Source organism: Leopardus geoffroyi, chromosome X (genome assembly GCF_018350155.1).
Source record: "Leopardus geoffroyi isolate Oge1 chromosome X, O.geoffroyi_Oge1_pat1.0, whole genome shotgun sequence".
Lineage (NCBI taxonomy): Eukaryota > Metazoa > Chordata > Mammalia > Carnivora > Felidae > Leopardus > Leopardus geoffroyi.
In genome coordinates this window covers 51,029,870-51,050,776 of record NC_059343.1, presented here as the reverse complement: position 1 = coordinate 51,050,776, position 20,907 = coordinate 51,029,870, and the positions used below count along the sequence as shown (strand labels likewise).

Sequence of the window (20,907 nt, the reverse complement as noted above, 5' to 3'; positions counted from 1 at the left end):
GGAAGCCATCTGGTCCTGGACTCTTATTTGTTGGGAGATTTTTGATAACCGATTCAATTTCTTCGCTGGTTATGGGTCTGTTCAAGCTTTCTATTTCCTCCTGATTGAGTTTTGGAAGAGTGTGGGTGTTCAGGAATTTGTCCATTTCTTCTAGGTTGTCCAATTTGTTGGCATATAATTTTTCATAGTATTCCCTGATAATTGTTTGTATCTCTGAGGGACTGGTTGTAATAATTCCATTTTCATTCATGATTTTATCTATTTGGGTCATCTCCCTTTTCTTTTTGAGAAGCCTGGCTAGAGGTTTGTCAATTTTGTTTATTTTTTCAAAAAACCAACTCTTGGTTTCGTTGACCTGCTCTACAGTTTTTTTAGACTCTATATTGTTTATTTCTGCTCTGATCTTTATTATTTCTCTTCTTCTGCTGGGTTTGGGGTGTCTTTGCTGCTCTGCTTCTATTTCCTTTAGGTGTGCTGTTAGACTTTGTATTTGGGATTTTTCTTGTTTCTTGAGATAGGCCTGGATTGCAATGTATTTTCCTCTCAGGACTGCCTTCGCTGCGTCCCAAAGCGTTTGGATTGTTGTATTTTCATTTTCGTTTGTTTCCATATATATTTTAATTTCTTCTCTAATTGCCTGGTTGACCCACTCATTCTTTAGTAGGGTGTTCTTTAACTTCCATGCTTTTGGAGGTTTTCCAGACTTTTTTCTGTGGTTAATTTCAAGCTTCATAGCACTGTGGTCTGAAAGTATGCATGGTATAATTTCAATTCTGGTAAACTTATGAAGGGCTGTTTTGTGACCCAGTATATGATCTATCTTGGAGAATGTTCCATGTGCACTCGAGAAGAAAGTATATTCTGTTGCTTTGCGATGCAGAGTTCTAAATATATCTGTCAAGTCCATCTGATCCAATGTCTCATTCAGGGCCCTTGTTTCTTTATTGACCGTGTGTCTAGATGATCTATCCATTTCTGTAAGTGGGGTGTTAAAGTCCCCTGCAATTACCACATTCTTATCAATAAGGTTGCTTATGTTTATGAGTAGTTGTTTTATATATTTGGGGGCTCCGGTATTCGGTTCATAGACATTTAAAATTGTTAGCTCTTCCTGATGAATAGACCCTGTAACTATTATATAATGTCCTTCTTCATCTCTTGTTACAGCCTTTAATTTAAAGTTTAGTTTGTCTGATATAAGTATGGCTACTCCAGCTTTCTTTTGGCTTCCAGTAGCATGATAAATAGTTCTCCATCCCCTCACTCTCAATCTAAAGGTGTCCTCAGGTCTAAAATGAGTCTCTTGTAGACAGCAAATAGATAGGTCTTGTTTTTTTATCCATTCTGATACCCTATGTCTTTTGGTTGGCGCATTTAATCCATTTACATTCAGTGTTATTATAGAAAGATACGGGTTTAGAGTCATTGTGATGTCTGTATGTTTTATGCTTGTAGTGTTGTCTCTGGTACTTTGTCTCACAGGGTCCCCCTTAGGATCTCTTGTAGGGCTGGTTTAGTGGTGACAAATTCCTTCAGTTTTAGTTTGTTTGGGAAGACCTTTATCTCTCCTTCTATTCTAAATGACAGACTTGCTGGATAAAGGATTCTCGACATGCTCAATAAATATTGTTGAAAGTAGGAATTAAATACAAGTGCTCACGTGCATGTATTACTTTGGCAAAATACATTCACATCTTATGCCACTTGATTTTCAGACAGGGCAGAGGTTGTTACTGTTATTCCTATTTTCTAGATCAAAAGACTTGAGTCTCTAAGAGACAAAATTACTTTCTCTGAGTTCTCAGGCGCTGGCTCATTGAGAGTCATTTAGTTTTAGAAGGATCTTCTGTTCTCAACTCTAAAACATCTTGGCCTCTTCTTACAGGGCACAAGCTCAGGACAGCAATAGAAGTCTTCATCTATCTAGAGGAGGGAGTGCTATGTTCCTGCTTTGAGGACTTGCCCAATCCAGCCAAACCAATGAAAGCTTTATCATTGATAAATATGGAACCAGCATATTACCAACAAAAGCTTTACTTGGTTTGGCTGGATTGGGCCTCTAACTTTGGCTCAGGTCATGATCTCATAATTTGTGGGTTCAAGCCCCACATTGGACTCTGTGCTGACAGCTCAGAGTCTGGAGCCTGCTTCGTATTCTGTATCTCCCTCTCTCTGCCCCTCCCCCACTCCTGTTCTGTGATCTGCTGGTTCCATATTTATCGATTATTCTTGGTGCTGAAGTTAAGGGTTTAAGTGTGAAGTATTTCTTTGTCCCACACTGCAACCACAGTGTTAGAAGGTTTAGCTAGAGCAAAAGAAGGATGGAGAAATCTGTGTCTAGGTGAACCCAAAGACAGTATTTTAGCCCAGGATTGTGTCACCACTAAACCAAAAGCTGTAAGTAACAATATGGTTTATCATAGAGAATACCAGACTCAGAATCAGGATACCCGGGTTCAGGACCCACCTTGGTCTCTGACTGGCTGGGGAATCTCAGGTGAATGTTTTCCATCATGGGCCTTGTTCCTCAACTCTAAAATGAGAAGATTGGAAGAGTTGTTCTTTAAGTGCTTAATTTCTGGGTTTCTGTACAATCTTACTTAAGAAAGCTAAAGAAAGCTGTTGTAGTGATCCAGGCTACTTTTATATTGTCTGCTGCTTTCTCCTTGGTACCTGTGAAAACATGTCTTACTCAGGCATTACTGTGTTATCATAATGACTGTGTTCACATGGCGTAATCTACTCTTTCTGTAAATTAAGGGAAATCTCTAAACAATTCCCACTCTTGAGCTTTTGAAGAGGAAATGGGAGACACTACATTCAGTATAAAAAAGGCCACTATCTATTAGAAAATACACACATATATTTGTGTATATTTACTGTATATAATGTATAGTAATGTATGTGGCACAGATGATTAAGCATATATCATATATTATAATATTATATAAAATATATATAATACATATAATAATATGTATATTATGTATATTATTATGTATATTTGCTCCTGGGAACAGAAGATGCTTTACAAACATTTAAGTTACAATACCCTTATTTTACAAATAAGAAGGTAGGAAATAAAGTATTTTTTTAAATCAAAGTCATTCAGTGAGGCCAGTGAGATAAAAGATCTTTTTTAATGAGTTCTTTGTAGAAGATGACATTTTTCTTTCTAAATCCAGAAAGTGGGATAAAATAGCTTGGTTCAGTTCTAGGTCACTTTGAACAATGATTGATGGTATTGCCTCCCGTAACCTTAGAATTCACAGTATAATAAGGGAAACTGAGACAACAGGGTAAAGAAAGCTAAAGATGCCTTATAAAGTTGCCTTGTGTGCCTCTTTAAAGGAAGATAATCTCAGTTAACTCATATTTGTGAAATAAATTGTGCTCTCAAATGCCTCCAGAGAAACTGGACTAGCTTTCCTCAGTCATTTGCATTAGTGTCTCATATCCTTCACCATTAAGAAATTCTTCCTTAGGTCTAGTTGCATTTATCATGTTATTTCCATTTGATATGCTTAAGCCTGGGATTTCCAAACTTTTTGCCCATTTCACTTTTCCTTTCTGTGAATTGCCTATCCTCATGCTTTCCAGTTGTCTTTACATTTCCATGTACACATAGCAAATGATAACACATTGTAAAATGGTAATATTTGTATAGCATACTAAGGTATAAGGATGAGGCAGCTCAGCAGCTTGAAGTGACCATCTCAGGGGTTTCTAGCTCCCCTACACCTTACCCGTTCACCTTGAATCACCTGGATACTCTAGGCCCTGTTCCTATCCTTATCCATTCTCCTATAGTTTCTTATGTATTAATTAATTCATTTATTTTTGCTGATTTAGAGTAGTTCCTTGTATATTCCAGATATTAATCCCTTGTCAATTTTCCACGTTGCAATACCTTCTTCCTGTGATCCTCTTCTTTTTTAATTGTTTTCTTTAATTTGAAGAAAGGATACCTTGGACAAAAAAGGGGAAAAAACAAACACCAATATAAACATTCTGCTTCTAGTTTAGGTTTATCATCACTAGCATGAAAAGAGCTAGTCATTTTGTAGTTATTCAACATATATTTATTGAGCAGCAACTATATTCCAGGTACTGTTAAACTCTGGGATACTGCTATGGACAGGAAGACAACCATGATCATAATCCTCTAATTTTCTTAAAATTATTTTTAAAGGGTGCCTGGGTGGCTCAGCCGGTTAAGCAGTTGACTTCGGCTCAGGTCATGATCTCATGGTCCGTGAGTTTGAGCCCTGCGTCGGGCTCTGTGCTGACAGCTCAGAGCCTGGAGCCTGTTTTGGATTCTGTGTCTCCCTCTCTCTGACCCTCCCCTATTCATGCTCTGTCTCTCTCTGTCTCAAAAATAAATAAACGTTAAAAAAATTAAAAAAAATATTTTTAAGATGTTTATCAACTCCCCTGTCAGGCCTAAGGTTTCCACACAAAACAATATATGAAATCTATATTAAGTCAGAGCTGAAAGGGGCCCTGGAAATTCTTCTGATATATGTATTTTAGAGATGGAGACACTGAGGGCCAGACTTATGCAAGTCTTTCCTAGGGAATTTCCCAAAACGTAGGTGATTCATAGGCTCTTCAGTCTATTTTATTTCCCTGCAGTCTTTGGGATCTTCCCTGGAGATAATGGCTATGATTTGTATCCCATATAAAGCTAATTTTAGCTCAATGCGCTAGATCTAGACTTCTAGATCAACCCTGTGGGCTTAAGAACAGAGTGAAATAGGTAGGCAACTTCTCTTTGACTGTTACCATGGCAATACCAGGGCTAACTTATGCCAATAGTGATTGATTTAAAAATCTCCCATAGTATTCTTAACTACTGTGTGGTCTGCCTTCTCAGAGGCTCTCACATATGGCTTCTGTTGAATCAGTTCACACTACTGCCATATCACCCTTTTCTCTCCTACCATTCAATGGGGAAGCATCTGTCAGCATGTTGAAGCATGCTTGACAGTAAGAGCCACATACCTCTTTGCTTCTTCTGCCTTGTGTTGTTTTTCAGGCTCCTGTATACCCTGACTACTCCCCTTTGACTCTGTATTATTTTCTCCATTTTCTTCTGAAAACAGGACTCGCAACTGAACTCTGCTCTCCTGCTGTGGTGTAACACCTTCCTGTTACTTCTCTCATTCTATCCTCTCAATTTGTTTATTTTTTTCCTCCAACATAAACTGACATTAGGTTTTTTACAGTCACATTCCACTGCCAACTCACCTTAATCTATGTGCCCTCAAAAAATGAGTGAATGAGAAGAAATAAGTATTGATTGACCCCTAAGCCAAGCATTTTTTTCACCATTTCTGTGGAAAACTAATATAGTCACCAGGTCAGCCAAAGGAAGAGGATGAAAAATAAAAGCAAGACTCCAGGGACTAGTGATCTCTCCTGGTGTTTCTCCCCTCAGAAGCCTAGGTAGTTGTGTTGGGTAGTGGCTAAATGTGACATTTTGGGGTTCTCTTACTACCCCCATATTCTTATGTCCTATTTCTTATTTCCTTGATAAGGGCAGTTTCTATTTGGAATCCCATCGGAAAGCCATGTGTCTTAAATAGGACTGATGATTTTTAGAAAACATTGGTTTCTCCCTCTTTCCTTGATAATACTGTTCTCAAGGTAGGCTTCTTGAGATTGTATTCTTTACATTTTCTCACAAAGACTTTTTTCTCCAGTTTTATGCAAAAGACAAGACCATTAGAGGAAGATTGAAAATAGGAACAATACAATCAGAATTCACCAAATAGAACTGTTTGAACTTTTGTATATTTGCTTGAAAAATCTGTATGTATATATATATAAAATATGTGTAATATATATATACACAAATATATATATGTATGTATACATATGTATATACTTATACATATATGTCTAAATACATGTATGTATTTACAGAGCTATAATTATGGTGACATATCATTTGTTTCTACTTTTTAATGTTATTTCATAAACACTATTTCATGTTTCTAGACAGGTTTTTTTTGTTTTTATTTAAATTATGGTTAGTTAACATACAGTGTAATATGAGTTTCAGGTACATAATATATTGATTCAACACTTCCATACACCACCTGGTGTCATCACAACGAGTGCATTCCTTAATCTGCGTCACCCATTTAGCCCATCCCCCCACCCACCACCCTTCTAGTAATCATCAGTTTCTTCTCTATAATTAAAAGTCTGTTTCGGGGGCGCCTGGGTGGCGCAGTCAGTTAAGCGTCCGACTTCAGCCAGGTCACGATCTCGCGGTCCGTGAGTTCGAGCCCCGCGTCGGGCTCTGGGCTGATGGCTCAGAGCCTGGAGCCTGTTTCCGATTCTGTGTCTCCCTCTCTCTCTGCCCCTCCCCCATTCATGCTCTGTCTCTCTCTGTCCCAAAAATAAATAAAAACATTGAAAAAAAAACATTTAAAAAAAAAAAGTCTGTTTCTTGGTTTGCCTTTCTTTTTTCCCCTTGGCTCATGTTTTGTTTCTTAGATTCCACATATGAGTGAAATCATATCTTTAACTGTCTTTCTCTGACTGACTTATTTCACATAACATAATACTCTCTAGCTCCATCCACATCATTACAAATGGCAAGATTTCATTCCTTTTTTTTAAGCTTATGTATTATTTTTGAGAAATAGAGCAAGTGGGAGAGAGGCAGAGAGAGAGGGAGAGTGCAGACCCCAATGCAGGGCTCGAGCCCACAAACCATGAGATCATGACCTGAGCAGAAGTTGGACGCTTAACTGACTGAGCCACCCAGATGTTGCAAGATTTCATTCTTTTTGGTGGCTGAGTAATATTCTAGTGTGTGTGTGTGTGTGTGTGTGTGTGTGTGTGTGCGCACACAGTGTATCTGTATGTATTCATCAGTCAATGGACACTTGGGCTGCTTACATAGTTTGGCTATTCTAGATAATGCTGCAATAAACATTGGGGTGCATATATGACTTCAAATTAGTATCTTTGTATTTTTTGGGTAAATACCTATTAGTTCATTTGCTGAATTGTAGGGTAGCTCTATTTTTAACTTTTTTGAGGAAGCTCCATACTATTCTCTAGAGTGGCATGCTCCAGTTTGCATTCCCACCAAAGTGCAAGATGGTCCCTCTTTCTCTACATTCTTGCCAACACCTGTTGTTTCTTGTGTTGTTGATTTTACCCATTCTTTAAGGTACGCGGTGATATCTCGTTATAGTTTTTTTTTAATTTTTTTAATGTTTATTTTTTTTGAGAGAGAGAGAGAGACAGAGACAGAGTGTGAGCAGGGGAGGGACAGAGAGAGAGGGAGACCCAGAATCTGAAGCAGGCTCCAGGCTCTGTGCAGTCAGCACAGAGCCCAATGCAGGGCTCAAACCCATAACTGCAAGATCATGACCTAAGCTGAATTTGAATGCCTAAGTGACTGAGCCACCCAGGTGCCCCTCATTGTAGTTTTGATTTGTATTTCCTGATACTAATGTTGAGCATCTTTTTATATGTCTGTTGTCCATCTGTATTTCTTCTTGGAAAAATGTCTATTCATATCGTCTGCCCATTTCTTTTCTTTTTTTTTAAGAGAGAGAAAAAAGTGCATATGCAAGGTATGGGGGAGAGTGGGAGAGAGGCAGAGGAAGAGAGAGAGAGAGAGAGAGAGAGAGAGAGAACCTTAAGAAGGCCCCACGCTGAGCATGGAGCCCAACGCAGGTCTTGATCCCACTACCCTGGGATCATGACTTGAGCCAAAATTGGCAGTCAGATGCTCAACCGAGTGAGCCACCCAGGCACCCCATCTTCTGCCCATTTCTTAACTGGATTATTTGGTTTTGGGGGTGTTGATTACTATAAGTTCTTTATATATTTTGGATACTAATCCTTTATCAGATATGTCATTTGCAATTATCTTCTCCCATTCTGTAGGTTTCCTTTTAGTTTTGTTGATTGTTTCCTTTGCTATGCAGAAGATTTTTATTTTGAGGAAGTCCCAATAGCTGAAATTTGCTTTTCTTTTCCTTGCCTCAGGAGACATATCTGAGAGAAGTTGCTACTGCTGATGTCAAAGACATTACTGCCTGTATTCTCTTCTAGGATTTTGATGGTTTCAATTCCCACATTTATATCTTTAGTCCATTTTTTATTTATTTTTGTGTGTGGTGTATGTAAGGGTCTAGTTTCATTCTTTTGCATAATACTGTCCAGTTTTCCCAACATCACTTGTTGAAGAGACTATCTTTCCCATTGGATATTCCTTCTTGGTTTGTTGAAGATTAATTGACCATATAGATGTGGGTTCATTTCTGGGTTTTCTATTCTGTTCCATTTGTCCATGTGTCTTTTCTTTTACCATACTGTCTTGATGACTACAGGTTTTTAATACAGCTTGAAGTCCAGAATTATGATGACTACAGCTTTTTTTTTTTTTTTTTTTCAAAATTGCTTTGGCTATTTGTGGTCTTTTGTAGTTCCATACAAATTTTAGGATTGTTTGTTCTAGCTCTGTGAAAAATGCTTTTGGTATGTTGATAGGGATTGCATTAAATGTGTAAATTGCTTTGGGTAGTAGAGACATTTTAACAGTATTTGTTCTTCTAATCTGTGAGCATGGAATGTCTTTCCATATCTTTGTGTCATCTTCAGTTTCTTTCACTGGTGTTTTATAGTTTTCAGAGGACAGGTCTTTCACCTCTTTGGTTAGGTTTAATCCTAGGTATGTTATTGTTTTTAGTGCAATTGTAATTGGCATTGATTCCTTCATTTCTCTTTCTGCTGTTTCACTATTGGTATGTAGAAATGCAACAGATTTCTCTATGTTCATTTTGTATCTTGCAACTTTACTGAATTTGTTTATCAGTTCTAACAATTTTTTGGTGGAATTTTAGGTTTTTCTATATAGATTATGATGTCTTCTGCAAATAGTGAAAGTTTGATTTCTTCCTTGCCAATTTGGATGCATTTAATTTCCTTTTGTTGTCTGATTGGTGTGGCTAGGGCTTCTAGTACTGTGTTAAATAACAGTGGTGAGAGTGGACGTCAATGTCTTACACCTGACCATGGAGGAAAAGCTCTTAGCTTTTCCGCATGTAGGATGATATTAGCTGTGGGTTTTTCATATATGGCCTCTATTATGTTGTGGTATGTTCCCTCTACTCCTACTTTGTTGAGGGATTTTAAGCATGAATTGATGTTATACTTTGTTAAATGCTTTTTCTGAATCTATTGAATGATCATATGTTTCTTATCCTTAATTTTATTAATTAATATGTTTCTTATCCTTAATTTTATTAATTAATAATTAATTTATTTATTAATTATCATTTTGATTGATTTGTGAATATTGAACCACGCTTGCAACCCAGAAATAAATCCCAATTGAATGTGGTGAATGAATTTTTTAAAGTTTTGTTGGATTTAGTTTGTTATTATTTTGTTGAGAAATTTTGCATCCAGGTTCATCAGGGATATTGGCCTGTGTTTTCTTTTTACTGGAGTCTTTATCTGGTTTTGTAATCAGAGTGATGTTGACCTCATAGAATGAATTTGGAATTTTCTTTCCTTTTCTACTTTTTGGAAGAGTTGAGAAGAATAGATATTAACTCTTCTTTAAATGTGTGGTAGAATTCCACTGGGAAGTCATCTGGTCCTCAGCTTTTGTTTCTTGGGATTTTTTTTTATTACCGATTCAAATTATTTCCTGGCTATTAGTCTGTTCAAGTTTTTTGTTTCTTCCTGTTTAAGTTTCGGTAGTCTATATGTTTCTGAACATCAATTTCTCAAATTCAAATTCAAATTCAAATTCAAATCAAATTCATCAATTTCTCCCAGGTTGTCCAATTTGTTGGCATATGGTTTTACATACTATTCTCTTATAATTGTTTATATTTCTGTGGTTTTTGTTGTTATTTCTACTCTCTCATTTGTGATTTCATTTATTTGGGTTTTTCCTCTTTTGTTTCCAGTAAGTCTGACTAGAGGTTTATCAATTTTATTAATTTTTTCAAAGAGCCACCTCCTGGTTTCATTGATCTGTTTTTTTTTTTTTTTTGATGCTATATCGTTATTTTCTGATATAAATTTTATTATTTCCTTTACTCTGCTGAGTTTAGGCTTTGTTTACTGTCCTTTTTCTAGCTCCGTTAGGTGTAAGGTTAGGTTGTTTATTTCAGATTTTTATTTCTTCTTGAGGTAGATATGTATTGCTATAGACTTCCCTCTTAAGATCACTTTTGCTGCATCCCAAAGATTTTGGACCATTGTGTTTTCATTTTCATTTGTTTCCATGCATTTTTAAAATTTCTTTTTTGATTTCCTAATTGACCTATTCATTATTTATTAACATGTTGTTTAACCTCTATGTATTTGTGGTCTTTCAAAATGTTTTCTTGTGTTTGACTTCTAGTTTCATTGCATTGTGGTCAGAAAGATGACTTAGATCTTCTACGATTTGTTGAGGTTTGTTTTGTTGGTTAATATGCGATCTATTCCAGAGAATGTTCCGTGTGCACCTGAAAAGAATGTGTAGTCTGCTCTTTGAGGATGCAATGTTCTGATTATATTTGTTAAGTCCATCTGTTTCACTGTGTCATTCATCCATTGTTTCCGTGTTCATTGCTGTTTAGATAATCTGTCCAGTGATGTAAGTAGGGTGTTAAAGTCCCCTACTATTATTGTGTTATTATCAATTAGTTTCTGTATGTTTGTTATTAATTGTTTTATATATTTGGATTCTTCCATATTGAGTGCATAAATATTTACAATTATTATATCTTCTCATTGGATTATCCTATTTATTATTATATGGTGCCCTTCTTCTTCTCTTGTTACAGTGTCTGTTTTAATTCTAGTTTGTACAATATAATGATTGCTACTGTGACTTTCTTTTTATATCCATTTGTGTGATAAATGTTTCTCCATCCCCTCACTTTCAATCTACAGGTGTCTTTAGGTCTAAAACAAGCCTCTTGTAGGCAGCATATAGATGGGTCTTATGTTTTTTTATCCATTCTGGCACCCTATGTCTTTTTTTAATTCAAATTTTCATTAACACACAGTACAATATTGGTTTCATAACTATAATTCAGTGATACTTTACTTACATACAATATCCAGTGCTCATCACAACAAGTACTAACCTTAATACCCATCACCTATCTAGCCCATCTCCTGCCCACCTCCTTCCATCAACATTCAGTTTGTTCTCTATCACTAAGAGTCTCTTGTGGTTTGTTTCCCTTTCTTCTCTTTTTCCTCTCCCTTCCCATATGTTCATCTGTTTAGTTTCTTAAATTCCACATAGAGTGAAATCCTATGGTGTTTTTTGGACTGACTTACCTCACTTAGTAGCATAATACATTCCAGCACCATCCACATTGTTGCCAATGGCAAGATTTTATTATTTTTGATGGCTGAAATATATATATATATATACATGTAAAGTCAGCCATGGTGTGTGTGTGTGTGTGTGTATATATATATATATATATATACACATATATATATATAGTATATATACCATATACCACATATATATATATATACACACACATATATGTATATATATACACACATTATATGTATATATTATATATATATATTAGTCATCCATGGTATATGTATGTGTGTATATATATATATATATATATATATAGTATATATACCATATACCACCATTTATATATACCATATATATATATACACACACACACACATATATATATATATATATATACACACACACACACATATATATATATATATATATATATATATATACATACACACACACACACACACACACACATATATATAATCATACATCTTCTCTATGCATTCATTGGTCAATAGGTATTTGGGCTCTCTCAATTGTTTGGCTATTGTACTGTTGATAATTCTATGTCTGTTTTGTTTGTTTATTTATTTATTTTAGACAGAAAACAAGCAGGGGTGGGCCAAAGAGAGGGAGAAAGAGAATCCCAAGCAGGCAGCATGCTGTCAATGCAGAGCCCAATGTGGAGCTTGGTCTCACGGACCGTGAGATCATGACCTGAGCCAAAATCTAGAGTTGATGCTTGACTGACTGAGCCACCCAGGCACCTCAGAAAATGCTATGTGTTTTGATTGGAGTATTTAGTCCACTTACAAAATAATTTTGGTATATATGTATTAATTGCCATTTTATTACTTGTTTTGTCATTGTTTCTGGATATTCTTTCTCATCCTTTCTTGTCTTTGTCACTTTTCGTCTGTCCTTTGCATTCAAAGAGTCCCCTTAATATTTCTTGCAGGGATGGTTTACTGGTCAGGAACTCCTTTAGTTTTTGTTTGTTCGGGAAGGTCTTTACCTCTCCTTCTATTCTGAATGCTAGCCTTGATGGAAAGAGTATTCTTGGGTGCAGACTTCCTCATTCATCATGTACTGTATCATGCCACCCCCATCTGGCTTGCCAAAGTTCTTTTGACAGATATCCACCTAGCTTTATTGGTCTTCCCTTGTAAGTTCTTTTGTCTTGCTGCTTTTAAGAATTTTTCCTTATCAGTATATTTTGCAAATTTAATTACAATATGTCATGGTGTTGACCTGCTTTTGTTGATTTTGATGGGAGTTCTCAGTGCTCCTCTATCTGAATGTCTGTTTCCTTCCCTAGGTTAGGTACATTTTTAGCTATTATTTGCTCAAATAAATTTTCTTCCCCCATTTCTCTGTCTTCTGGAACTCCTATAATACAGATGTTATACTGTTTGATGGTGTCACTGAGTTCCCTGTGTATTCTTCTGTAGCATAATTCTTTCTTTCTTTTGTTCAGCTTCATTATTTTCCATTATTTTGTCTTCTGTATCACTAATTAATTCCTCTGCATTTCCAGCCTGCTGTTCATCACATCAAATCTGTGTCTAATCTCAGTTATTGGATTTTTCATTTCTGACAGATTGCTTTTTAAATCTTTTATCTCTGCAGTAAGTGTCTCCCTAAAGTCTTCCATTCTTTTCTTAAGCCCAGTGAGTATCCTTATGATAGTTGCTTTAAATTCTCCATCAGTCATGTTACTTGTATCTGTTTCACTTAGATCTCTGTCCATGGACTTCTCCTACTCTCTCATTTGGGAGAAATTTCACTGTCATGGTATTTTATCTAAGTCTCTGTCTGATTCTCTGGGTTAGAGGAGCTAGTTGTGTTTACTGCTCCTGAAAATAATGATTTCAAGACATGTAGGGGCTTGGTGCTTCAGTGAATGTCTCTGGTGTGTGCTTCATGCCCTCTGCTGTTGTCTTCTTTAAATATTTTTATTTATTTTTGAGAGAGAGACAGAGCACAAGGGGGGAGGGGCAGAGAGAGACAGGGAGACACAGAATCAGAAGCAGGCTCCAGGCTCTGAGCTGTCAGCACAGAGCCCGACGTGAGGCTTGATCTCATGAACTGCGAGATCGTGACCTGGGCTGAAGTCGGGTGTGTAACTGACTGAGCCACCCAGGTGCCCCTGTTGTCTTTTGACTATTCTATCCCTCAGGCCAGTCATCTGCAGAGGCTCTCCTTGCCTGCTTTGGACAGTGTTTAGTCTTTGGCTTGAATGTGGCTAGTTTTAACTAGGTGTTCTCTGGTCTGCTTGTGAAACGATACCTGATACTACTTGCATGAGTACTGAGGCACTACAGAACTTTCTGGTTGGGAGACATGGTGTGATCAGGGATTTGTTCTGGTCTTCTGGGGGAGGGGCCTGCTTCACTGGGACTGAGGCAAGTTTGACTGAAAAAGAACATCCCTCCAGAGCACAGGAGTATGGAACTTAGTGTAAGCAACTTAGGCAGCCAGTATCTGCACTGGGCTGCTTCTGGAAAGTGGCTGTTTGTTTATGCCGAGGGTCAGAGGAGGGAAATGTGTCCTTTGTTCCCAGAAAGGCAACTCCATGGAAGCTGCCTCTCAGAGAGGAACACAGAGAAGAGTCAATAATCTTCCTGTGTGCCCCAGGTATTTTCCAGATAGTTTCCATGCTGTCTGCCTCTGGGTTTTTGCCTGCTTTCTCTCCAGGAGTAGGACAGTGCCTTCCTGGCTCTATCGCAGCCATGTTTGCTGGCCTTTAAAACTCCAGGGTTTAAACGTCTTATGCCCATTTCTTAACTGGATTATTTGTTTTTTAAGTGTTGAGCTTGATAATTTTTTATAGATTGTGGATATTAACTCTTTATCAGATATTTCATTTGCAAATATCTTCTCCCATTCCAAAGAATGCCTTATAGTTTTGTTGATTATTTCCTTTGCTGTGCACAAGCTTTTTATATTGAATAGACATTTTTTTTTCAAAGAAGACATCCAGATGACACATGAAAAGATGCTCAACATCAGTCTTCATCAGGGAAATACAAATCAAAACCACGATGAGATACCACCTCACAAATGTCAGAATGGCTAAAATTAACAACACAGAAAACAACAGATAGTGGCAAGGATGTGGAGAAAGGGGAACCCTCTTCTACTGTTATTGAGAATCCAAACTAGTGCAGCCACTCTGGAAAATAGTATGTAGGTTGCTCAAGAAGTTAAAAATAGCACTACGCTATGACCTAGCAATTGCACTGCTAGGTATTTACCTAACGGATACAAAAATACTTATTTGAAGGGGCACATGCACCCTGATGTTTATAGCAGCATTACCAACAATAGTCAAAGTATGAAAAGAGCCCAAGTATCCATCGACTGACAAATGGATAAAGATTAAGTGGTATGTATATGCAATCGAATATTACTCAGCCATCAAATAGAATGAGATCTTGCCTTTTGCAACAATGTGAATGGAGTGTATTATGATAAGCAAAATAAGTCAGTCAGAGAAAGACAAATGCCATATGATTATACTCATATGTGGAATTAAAGAAACAAAATAGATGAATGCAGGGGAAGGGAAAGTGAGAGAGAGAGGGAAACAAACCATAAGAGACACATAAGAATGGAGAACAAACTCAGGGTTGTTGGTGGGATATGTGTGGGTGGATGGCTAAATGGGTGATGGGCATTAAGGAGGGCATTAGTTATGATGAGAACTGGGTGTTACATGTAAGTGATAAATCACTAAATTCTACTCCTGTAACTAATATTACACTGTATGTTAATTAACTAGAATGTAAATACAAATTTGAAAAAGAAACAGACCCAAAAACTACAACACAAAATAAAACTCCAGGCTTTGGTCTGGGCAGGGTTTTGTGCTCGTCTTCTGCAAGAGGGGCCTGCTTCACTGAGACTGAGGTAAGTTTGACCAAGAAGGGTGGTCCCACCGGAGCACAGGGGTGTGAGACTCGGTGTAAGCAAGTTAGGCAGCCAGTGTCAGTTCCTTGTTGCCTCTGGCAGGTGGGACTGCATTTATGCTGAGTTCCAGAGGAGTGATATGGTGCCAGCCAGCTCCTTTCTTCCTGGAAAAGGTGTCTCAGTGAATTCTGCCTCTCAGAGAAGCTCCAAGAAGAGGGGATAATCTCCCCACTGTGTGCCCCAGGTGCTCTTCAAATCACTGTTTCCATGCCTTCTGCCCTGAGTTGTTTGTTTGCCTCCCTTCTCTCCAGGAGCAGGGCAGTGCTCTCCAGCCTCTATCCTAGCCAAGCCTGCTGACCTTTAAAACTCCAGGCCTTTAGTCCCAGTGGTTGCAAGAACTCACAAAACTCAGCCCCTCTCATTCTCCAAGCCAATGTCTTTGAGGAAACATTCTCCTTGTGCATTCTCCTGTGTGCTCTACTCTCTCTCACCTTTCTCTGCAACCATGGCTCCCTCCCCTCCACAGCACCTGCAGTCTAGTTTTCCCCTAAACCATGTCTCCATACTTTCTACTTTCTTTGATGTGGCCTCTTCTTTCCCTTTAGTTGTGGAGTTTGTTTTGTCAGTCTTCAGGTTGATTTCTGGGCGTATTTAGGATGATTTGATAATTATCTAGTTGTGTTCATGGGATGAGAGGAGCTTATGGTCCTCCTACTCTGCCACCATCTTCCCTCTCCTTTTTAGCCAGGCTTCTAATCATATTTAATAGCTATATGATATTCCATCAAGCTAAATGCATCAAAACATGTTTATATCTAACATTCACTTTTTAAAAATTTATTTAAATTCAAGTTAGTTAACATACAGTGTAATATTGGTTTCAGGAGTAGAACCCAGTGATTCAGCACTTACATATAACATCCAGTCTCATCCCAACAAGTGCCCACTTAATGCCCATAATCCATTTAGTCCATACCCCCACCTTCCTCCCCTCCAGCAACCCTCAGTTTGTTCTCTTATTGACTCTCTGTAAGAGTCTCTTATGCTTTGCCTCCTTCTCTGTTTTTTATCTTTTTTCCCTTCCCTTTCCTTATGTTCATCTGTTGTGTTTCTTAAATTCCACATATATGTGAAATAATATGATATTTGTCTTTCTCTGACTTATTTCACTTAACATAATACACTCTAGTTCCATCCATGTCATTGAAAATGGAAAAAAAATCATTCCTTTTGATTGCCAATATGCAATCAATTGTATTACTAGGTATTTATCCAAAGGATACAAAAATGCTGATTCGAAGGGGCACATACACCCCAATGTTTATAGCAGTGCTATTGACAATATCCAAATTATGGAAAGAACCCAAATGTCCATCAACTGATAAATAGATAAAGAAGATGTGGTATATATACACTTTTAAGAGAAACAAGTCGACAAAACACTCTAGGGTTTCACCATCCTATGGGCAGTTACATTTCTCTTCCTATATAACTAATAGTCCCTTGCTACAACATATATGACAGAAAATTATGTCCTTGATAATGGCAATAAATTGCATATTTAGGGAATTAGGAAGCTGTACTGATGTATCTATCAGTTCTTTCTTTCCCAGAACCCACTTTTTTCCCTTTTCATTTCTGTTATATTCCATACTGACGCTGAGATCTAGCATCCCTGATGCACTTTGGGGATGTGATGGTTATTTGTTATCTTCCTGAGACCTTTCAAACAGGATCAATGAACAAAACTATTAAGTATTTTCTGAACTTTCTTCTCGGGGGTTGAATGAGCTGTCCAGCATGGCTTCTTATGTCTCCCAAAGTGGTTACTCACCAATACCTACTACTTATCCAGAAATGACATGCTGAAGTGACATTGTTACCATTTTTTTCCAGCTGTGCTCAGAAGCCTACCTTAGGGAGAAAACTGGGAGGAAATCACTGCCCCTTTGCCTAATGTTGGAATGGAACTGCTTTCCCTTCTCCACTATAGCTAAGACACTTCCAAATGTGATAGGGTGAGAGAGAGGAGGTGAGATGGGGGAGAGAAAGGAGGGAGACAAAAACAAGCAAACGCTGGGAGTTACATATTAGGCAGGGAGTTTATTTCTCTATCTCTTAGTCAAGGAATGATTTCTAGAGAGGCAGAATTTTGGGAGCTATTTCAATAAAGGGATTAGCACTAAAAGGGTATTCTGGAAATAGAAGGCATCTTCTTCCTGGCCAGGAATTGGATATGAATGAATGCAGGACAACTTGAGCATGTCAATCAAAGAGAGCAACAGCCATTAGTTAAATAAATGTCAACACAGGCACAGACTATTAACCTACAAATTGTTGAATGACAGTATTTAATGGCTAAATCGGAAAGTGAGAAGTGATCACAGAAGTGAGATTTTGTTAGAGGTTGTAAAAGGCATTGAAGCCAGGGATGAGGATCTTCATGGAATATGCCTAGATGAATGGTTTTATTGGAAGTTGTGTTAAGGGGAGACAAAGTGGAGCTGTAGACAGTTGTTAGTGACTACAACATTCCTCATTAGGAGCTCAACACTTAAGATGTTACAAAAATCACGTTTAGCATTTAGATGAAAGCAAATCACCATAATTTAGTCTCACCAAGAACATTTAATGCTAATGATTTCTGATGAGGGTAGTGGCCATCAAAATTTTACATCAGTTGGTTCAGAATGGAAGATGGTGGCTGCTTGTTTTTCCTTTTTTTTCCTTTCATTTTACCCTGAATTACAATGTGCCCTGAGGCTGGTTGTGTTACATTAGTGCTCTCTTATCAGAATCTTTTTCATTGATTCTACCCTATCATCAATGACTAGCTATATTAATTCATCTATTTATTCATGAATGTGTGTTGAATGCTAACTCTGTTAAAAACACCATGCCTGGGCATTTGTGGACTTGTTGGCCAAGTTCATCCCGATGATCTTTCCTGGTCAGCTATCTTAGATGGCTAAGAAATTCTCTTCAAGGAATGGTTTGGTTTTGTTAATTCTTATTCCCTGTTGGGAAGTTTCCTGACTTGGCCTCTGTTTCCAAATTGTCAATGTTATTAATGCATTTTGGATTGGTCCTATAAAAATAAGACTTTTGAGATGTGAATGGATCTAGCTAAATCTATAACTACTAAAATAGTAAAAAATGTTTGTGCTTAATCAGGTTCTGAGAAAAGGCCTTATGACTTTTGGGGTTAGAATGGTGGGAAAAGCTCTATACTCTGGATTCTGCACTCTGAAGAACTTTCCTTGCGATCCAACTTCCCTAATTACTCACTGGTACAGTAGCTTCATTCTCTCAACCTCCATTTATTTCCTCATATGAAAAATGGAAATGATTATTCCTTGTCTATTTCATAGAACAGTAATGAATCTTCTCAGTGCATAATAAATGGTAAAGCCCTCGAGGAGTCAGGAACATCCTCATACTGGGCTTTTCCTTTGTGTGCAGGGCTACCTGAAGCAATGCCGGAAGAGAAGAGACATGTTCAGCGATGAGCAACTGAAGGTGATCTTTGGGAATATTGAAGACATCTACAGGTTTCAGATGGGCTTCGTGAGAGACCTGGAGAAACAGTACAACAATGATGACCCCCACCTGAGTGAGATAGGACCCTGCTTCCTGGAGCACGTAAGCATCTTCCCCCATGGGGATGGTTTTGAGAGAGGTTAGGAAGAAATGGAAGGAGTGTCTGAATTTTCTGGTCCTGCTCAGCTTCTTTGTCCTATGGCGAGGGATAGATACTTTTAACCCTGATGTAACCCCATTGCCAGGGTATGAGGACTTAGGAAGGGCACTGTGATTTGGCCTAGGACTCTTTCTTTACCATGCATTTCTCTCCTTCAATACAGCTACAAGTAGGATTTTCTTCATCTTATTTTTTATGTACCTGTTGGGTTCAGTTTCTGTGTGACCCACTATTTTGAAAGAAACTCTGAACATATTCACTGCATGGAAAACCAGGAATCTGAGAAATATAGTCAGCATGAAAGTAGGCCCCTTCAAGGCATTTAGAGAGGTAAGGTACTCTAAAGTAGAGGAAGTGAGAAGTGTAGGAAAAGGGGCCATGTGACTTAGAGGAAGGAGAACTAGGAAATAGGAAAGCAAGGATTTGATTCCTGTGTCTGTAATGACAGTCTATGTAACTTTGGATAAGGCCCTTAACTTCTTTGGGCTTCCTCATCTGGAATATAAGAAGACTTCGTTGTATACTTCTATGGTTCTGTAACATCTTTTGGGTCTCATTTACAGGTGACTTAGTTGTTTTGACAATTCTTCTCTTTTTTTATAAAGTATTGGTTTCTAAAGAGGTAATAACATGATTAAAAATTCAAATGACACGTAAAAGTGTGCAGTTAGAAGTAAATCATTTTGTAAATGCTCCTGCTTTGCTTATGGCAATGTCCCTTGGGGGATTATCCTTAAGACCACTCTTATGGTCAGTGATTTTCTAGAAGGAATCAGCATATACTCATACTCATGCTTGTGATTTATATAGATAAAAGATCCAAAGAAAAATACTCATATACTCATACTCATACTCATGATTGTGATTTATATGGATAAAAGATCCAAAGAAAAATCAACAAAAGGAAAAAGCACATGGGGCAAAGTCTGGAGGGATCTAGGTACAAGCTTCCAAGAGACCTCTCCCAGTGGAATCACAGAGGATACACTCAATTCCCCTTGCAATGAGTTGTCACAATACATATGAATGTTTTCTACCAGAGAAACTTATTAGGGACTCAGTACCCAAGATTTTTATAGGGGACTGGTCATGTAGGCATATTCTGTCTAGAATGTACCAAAGTTACAGACTCCCAAAAGAGAAGCAGGTGTTCAGTATAAACCACATTGTTTATACAAACAGTTTAGGCACAGTGAGCTACTCTTGCCAGGGAATGGTGAGAACCCTCTTGAGATCCAAGTTCCAAGATACCAGTCAAGAGCCAAGCATCCAAGCAGGCCTTTCTAAGAATAGTAATCTCAGGTCTGATAAATTAACTTTTTCTGCACAGTATTTTAAATGGTCTAGCCATTTCAGGAAATACCTGGGCAGTATATATCAAAGTTAAACATGTGTATGACGTAGTGTTTCCATTCCTGAATATATATCCCAGGGAAATTCTTATAGAAGTTGGAGCATTTGCAAGGCTGTGGATTGAATGGCAGTATTGTACGTGGTGGAGTGCAAATGGAAGCCAATTAAATATTTACTATCAGGGGATTAATAAGAAATATATAGAGGATGCTTACTGTGGGGTATTGTGTTGCAAGAAGCAACAGACTAGATGTATGTACATTATAGCAACAAACAACAGACTTGATGTATGTATCTTATAGCAATGTGTATAGACATCATAAGCATAGTGTTGCTTGTGAAAGTAGAATATAGAATAGTGGTTCTCATTTGGAGCCTTCTGTGTGCATTATAGTGTGTTTAACAGGATTCCTGTTCTTTACCCACTGAATGCCAGTAGCACCCTACCACCACCGAGTTGTGACAACCAAAAATGTCTCCAGATGTTGTCAAATGTCCCGTGGGAAACAAAAAGTACCACTGATCTGTGGAAGTGGTTACATGCTTTTACCCTTAAATCTATTAAAGTGGTTAATTTGGATTGACTGATTTTTGTATGTTAAATGAACATTGTATTGCTGGG

The 20,907-nt window shown here is 37.7% G+C and overlaps 1 protein-coding gene across 9 annotated transcripts in view; it reads left to right on the top strand.

Annotated features, from left to right (window-relative positions):
• ARHGEF9 (Cdc42 guanine nucleotide exchange factor 9) overlaps positions 1-20,907 on the top strand; it is a 202,132-nt gene that overhangs the window by 105,013 nt on the left and 76,212 nt on the right. For all 9 annotated transcript variants that reach the window (XM_045470629.1, XM_045470631.1, XM_045470624.1 and 6 more), the window contains one exon: positions 18,695-18,874. In XM_045470629.1, the coding sequence (XP_045326585.1) occupies positions 18,695-18,874 (180 nt within the window). The remainder of the gene's footprint in view (positions 1-18,694; positions 18,875-20,907) is intronic.